At 29.7% G+C, this 5,616-nt stretch overlaps 2 protein-coding genes across 2 annotated transcripts in view; both read left to right on the top strand.

The window, feature by feature from the left end:
* The window catches only part of LOC127744235 (NAC domain-containing protein 90-like), a 1,389-nt gene extending 438 nt beyond the window's left edge, over positions 1–951 (top strand). Inside the window, exons 2-3 of the mRNA XM_052256513.1 lie at positions 6–135; positions 346–951. Of these exons, the coding sequence (XP_052112473.1) occupies positions 6–135; positions 346–687 (472 nt within the window). The 3' untranslated portion in view covers positions 688–951. The remainder of the gene's footprint in view (positions 1–5; positions 136–345) is intronic.
* A 3,488-nt stretch (positions 952–4,439) lies between these two features.
* Positions 4,440–5,469, top strand: LOC110274830 (serine/threonine-protein phosphatase 7 long form homolog). The gene is made up of 3 exons (XM_021130150.1): positions 4,440–4,535; positions 4,869–5,063; positions 5,155–5,469. The coding sequence occupies exons 1-3, from the start codon at positions 4,440–4,442 to the stop codon at positions 5,467–5,469; spliced, it is 606 nt and encodes a 201-aa protein (XP_020985809.1).
* The last annotated feature ends 147 nt before the right edge of the window (positions 5,470–5,616 follow it).

A 5,616-nucleotide genomic window follows, 5' to 3' on the forward strand; every position in this document is an offset into this window, starting at 1 on the left:
CAAGTGATCGGAGTGAAGAAAACCATGGTTTTCTACAAAGGAAAAGCTCCCACCGGTCGCAAAACTAAATGGAAGATGCATGAATACCGCGCCATCGTTCAAGCCCCTAACCAATCTCCCACGGCTATTCCTCAGGTATGCATACATAAGGTCAATGTGAAATTAGTTAAGATGGTAATTGGTAAATATTTTATAACGAGAAATTTCAAGTGACTATTAGAATTTACTATTTTTAATCATCAAATTGATGATTAAAAATAGTAAATTCTAATAGTCTATAGAATTTCTCTTTATAATTTAACTAATATATTTTTTTAAGTTTTAAATTTAATTTTATACGTGTAGTTGAGGCACGAATTCAGCTTGTGTCGCGTGTACGTGATATCCGGAAGCTTCAGAGCATTTGATCGACGGCCACGGGAGGTGGTAGTGCCAAGAGTTCTTCATCATGGTTCTTCTACAACAAGTGCTCAGCAGCATCAAGGAGAATCATCAGCAAGGGTGCAGGCCAATAATAATAATAATGGGTCGAGCTCGTCGGAAACTTCCCTTTCATCAGGTGGTCCTGATTTGCCACCAGATACTGGAGGAGGAGGGTCATGTAGCAATTGGAATAGTAGTGAGGTTCAAGTTCAAGCTCAAGTTCAAGAACCACTATGGGAATGGGAACAACTCGATTGGCTATAAGCATGACTAATAAGAATATCAATTCGTCAAGCCATGCATGCATTTCATCTCTCATCAAGACCCCTTCTCCACCACTTCAATAATTCCTCTGTTTTAAATTAATGGTCGCTTTCACTTTTTCGTTTTAACTTCATTTATTTAGAAATAGTAAAATAGGGTATTTGTATAATTAACATGTGTAACACTATCAGGATTTGATTTTCACCGAGAAAATAAAGTAGGTGTAACTCTAATTAAGGAGAGATCATGTAATATTAGAACTTAATTAGAAGCTAAAGTATAGTTTTTTACTTTTTTTAAGCATATTGTATCATTTTATTTAGTTTGCATAAAGGTTAATTTGTAACCAAATTCTTCTCATTCAAAAATTCATATATAATAAAGAGAAAATTATTATAAAGGACAATTAAGAAGATTGAATTACTAAAAGACTTTTAATATTAAAATTATTTAAAAGGACTAATTATATAATATTTAAGAAAAAAGATCAAATTCTTTTTGTCAAGAGACAAATATATTTTTAGATTATTTTTTTATTTATTTATTTTTAAACATTTTTTTTAATTATCTATCATATTTAAATCCTTATTCTTCACTTATAACTCATATAATTTATAGAAACATTTGTTATTGTCAATAAGAGAATATAGGACCGGAAAGTATACTAATATCTTACCATTATCATATATATAGAGTAGTGAACAATGAGCATCAAATAAATCATTTAAAACTTGTGAAATTTGTCTCGAGAGATTTCTTTCTTTAATTATTCAAGGTTTAGTCCTTGAATCAAATGCAATAATCGGTGCTGATTTAATTAGTCTAGCGTAAAATATTTATATGCTTTTGTGATAGATACCCGACTCTTGACAAGTAAGTTAATTTTCTAATGCTGCATTTGGTATATCTTTGCAAAAATATTGCTATTGAGTAATATGTTTCTTTCAAATTTGTTTTCAGATTTTAATGTTTTTAAATTCCTCAAGAGCAAGCAAGTCCTGAGACCTTAGGGGTAATAGAGGTTTACTCAATAAAAATGTTTCTGCAAGGGTATATTAAATGTAGCATTGGAAAATCAACTTACCTACTAAAAGTCGGGTGTCTATCGCAAAAGTATACAAATATTTTACGCCAGATATCAATTAGATTAATACTTATTATTGTATTTGATTCAAGGGCTAAGTCTTGAATAATTGAAAAAAGAGATATCTCGAGACAAATTTCACAAGTTTTGAATGATTTATTTGATATTCATTGTTGACTATTCTGTATATGATAATAGTAAGATATTAGTATATTTTCAGGTACACCCAGATCTTATGTTTTGTGATTAGCAATAACAAATGTCTTTATGAGTTATAAATGAAGAATAAGGATTTGAGTATGATAGATAATTAAAAAAAATATGTTTACAAAAAAAGAAATAAATAAAAAAATAATCTAAGAATATATTTATCTCTTTATAACACTACAACAATATAGACTATTTTTTAAGATTATTATGTGTCAAAAAAAATTAAAATTCGTCAAAAAAATAATTTTGACACTATTTTAACTGTAAAAATATGTTAATAAAAGTTTTGTCAAAAATAGTATTTTTGACATATAAGTAATTGTAAAAAAAGTTTAAATCTTATTTTGATAAATATTGGTCGTCAAAAATAATTTGTTAGAAAAATTTGAGAATATATTTTTTGTGATACTTATTAATTGTCAAAAATACTATTCATTTTGACACTTATTGACCATAAAAAATTTTCCACAAAAATTTTTAACAAAGAATGAGATGAGATATTGAAACTGAAGAATAAACTGAGATTTTAAAGATGAAGAATGAGTAATATGATCCTAAATTGAGAGTAATGTGATGCCAAAATTGACGGAGCTCGACGAAGAAAAAGAATAATGGAGTAAGTTGAAAATAAATAAGTGTCAAAATTTATGAGTAATTTTCTACAATCAAATTATTCATCAAAAAAACATAGAAAATTTGACATTTGTGATATTTGTCAAAAATATATATTAATTTTTACACTGGTCGTTAAAAAAAATCATGTTAAAATAGCTCTCTTTTCTTGTAGTGTAAAAAAAATTTGATCTTTTTTTTAAATATTATAAAATTAATCTTTCTAAATGATTTTAATATTAAAAGTTCGTTTTAATAATTAAATGTTTCTAACAATTCTTTATAATAATTTTCTCTATAATAAACCTAGCTCTTCAACGGATTTGTGATATTTAAACAATTTAAAGTTGTTCAATAACTTTAATTAGATAAATAAAGATGAGATGTTGTATTTGTTTTTTATTTTTATTTTTTACTTTTTTTTTTAATTTTAGTGACCTTGTTAAAAGTTACACACGTTTTATATGAATTATTATAAATAAAAGTTATCTGGTATAAATCATTTTCATCGTTTGTAAAACAAAACTGCTGCATATGGTCCAATGAATTAACTTTAATTTTTACGCATAAATGTACAAATTCGAACGTAACTTTTTTAAAGTTAAAGTTGCCAACTAATTGAAAAGGTGTGTTGTTTTATCACTAATTCACACTAAAAAATTAGAAGCACGTGTTTTATGTACTTTGATGAAGATATAAAACCAAAAGGAGGTATTTCGATAAAAATGTTTAAAATATTTTTTTTAAAAATATTTTTTAATAATTAAAATTTAATACATATAATTAATTAAATCATGTTATTTTTATTAAAATTAGGTTAAATAAATTAATTTAATCGAAAAATAGTGAATGTTATTTTTTATAATAGGGATATTATAGTTATTTTTTATAAAAATTATTAATTTAGACTAATTTAAAATTTAATTTATTAATTTTTTGGCTAAACTGATTTGTCCAGTCAAATTTTAATAAAAGTAACTCAGTTTAATTGATTATATGTGTCAAATTTTAATTTTTAAAAACATCTTAAAAAAAAGATGTTTTTAACATCTTTATCCAATTAACTCCCAAACCAAAATTTATCTTATATGTTATGTTACTTTTAATGACAAAAAATATATTTGTCTAAAATAAACTTTTAATGGCATAGTCTCCTCATACTCACCTAAGAAGTTGTGGGTTTGAGTCTCTCTATAGATAAAAAAAGAACTATTTTATTCTTATATCTATATTATATTACATATGGACAAATACTAATATATTTTATAGGAGGTAAAGAGTGCAATATTTATGAAAATTAACATGTTAAATTTTAAAAAGAAGAATAAAAAATTATTTTAAATCTAAATAATTAATATAAAAATATAATAAATAAAATACTAAGATTTGTTTAATTTAATAAAAAGTACAATATTTCTTCCTAGAAGAAACATGGTTTAAAAATGAGTCATCACATACGTCTATATATCTCTCTGTGTGTATTGTAATCTATGGTGATTACAAATATATTGATTAGCCAGTTGGAAAATGGGATTTTTTATTTTATAAATAAAATAAATATTAAATTTATCAAAATAAATAAATTTGACAAAAATTACCAAAATAAATTCTTCTTGTTTATCTCGTTTACAGTGTAAACGAGATGATATTGTACGTATCTCGTTTATACTATAAACGATATATGACACATAAGCGTGACACGTGTATATCTCGTTTATACTATAAATGATATAAGCAAGGGGACGTCCCTATATATGAAAGTCATTTACAATCGACTTCCGGGTCCCAGTTTTACTTTCTCATCTCTTTTAACATTTTTTTTATTATATCTGTGACCCAAGCGGTGATGGCGCGTCGAGTGGGAAATGACGGGGACATAAACAGGTTGAATGAGACGACACATTACGCCGGGGCAGCCGACTTCGTGATTAGTTTCGTTATGGTTGTTAAATTATTTTTATTTTGGCATTGTTAGAGTATTCATGTAGATCTGGAACGTTGATATATGGGTTAGGAATTAGGTTTGTACGGTTAATTTAGAACTGTATCCGCTTAGGCTAGGTTCGTATGACATCAATGGTATCAGTTTGGAACTCTGTTATTCCTATGCTATGTTGTTAGTGTTTATAACTATAATGCCATTATAATATAATATTGTGTTTGTTATTAAGGTTATCTATTTTGATTTTATAAGAAATATAGTAATTTATTTGGTTGTATTATGTTATTTAATTTGTATATAATTTAAATATTATTTTTGTTTGTCATTAATTAGAGGCCTGGCCTCCTACTGCCCCGACGAGTTAGCCATATTTTACCTCTATTGGACGTCATCGTCCCGTATCTGGACGAGGTCGAATTCGGCGACACCGTGCCACTCAGGGATTTTACTTTTGACAACTCCCTGATTTCGGCACTGGTAGAGCGATGGCGTCCAGAGATGCACATGTTCCATCTTCGGTGGGGTGAGGTCACTATCACCCTGCAGGACTTGGCGTACCATCTGGGCCTACGCGCACACGGTAACCCCGTGGGGGTGCCTCCGTGACTTTGGTAATTAGTACAACACGGAGACGTGGGAGTTGGTAGAGCAGCTCCTCGGTGCCAGGCCTCCCGTGGCAGCACAGCAAGCGGCTCGGAGGAAGGAGTCGTTCACGCTGAAGCTCGTGTGGCTACGAGATCGTGCTTGCCAGATGCCCCAGACAGACGATTCCGAGACCCTTCGACAGTACACCAGGTGTTATATCATGTTACTGATCGGAGGGTATCTGATGACCGACAAGTCCAACAATCTGGTGCACCTTCGTTGGCTGCCACTCCTCCGAGACTTTACGAAGTGTAGGGCATTTTCGTGGGGCTCGGCTGTGCTGGCCTGAACGTATCAGTTCCTATCTTTGGCGGCTCAGCAAGGTGTCACGGACATCACTGGCTGCACTCCGATGTTGATGTCTTGGATCTATCAGAGATTCCTCCAGTGGTGTCCTGGTAGACGCCTTTGTTTGGTGGACATCACTGGGGGAATC

Source organism: Arachis duranensis, unplaced genomic scaffold (genome assembly GCF_000817695.3).
Source record: "Arachis duranensis cultivar V14167 unplaced genomic scaffold, aradu.V14167.gnm2.J7QH unplaced_Scaffold_232527, whole genome shotgun sequence".
NCBI classification, from domain to species: Eukaryota; Viridiplantae; Streptophyta; class Magnoliopsida; order Fabales; family Fabaceae; genus Arachis; species Arachis duranensis.

Excerpts from the sequence above, each read along its gene's own strand:
- LOC110274830 (XM_021130150.1), top strand. The coding sequence starts at position 4,440 with ATGGCGCGTCGAGTGGGAAATGACGGGGACATAAACAGGTTGAATGAG. Across the intron at positions 4,536-4,868 it reads TCGTGATTAGTTTCGTTATG|AGGCCTGGCCTCCTACTGCC; the intron begins GTTGTTAAATTA and ends GTCATTAATTAG. Across the intron at positions 5,064-5,154 it reads TCCATCTTCGGTGGGGTGAG|TACAACACGGAGACGTGGGA; the intron begins GTCACTATCACC and ends TTTGGTAATTAG.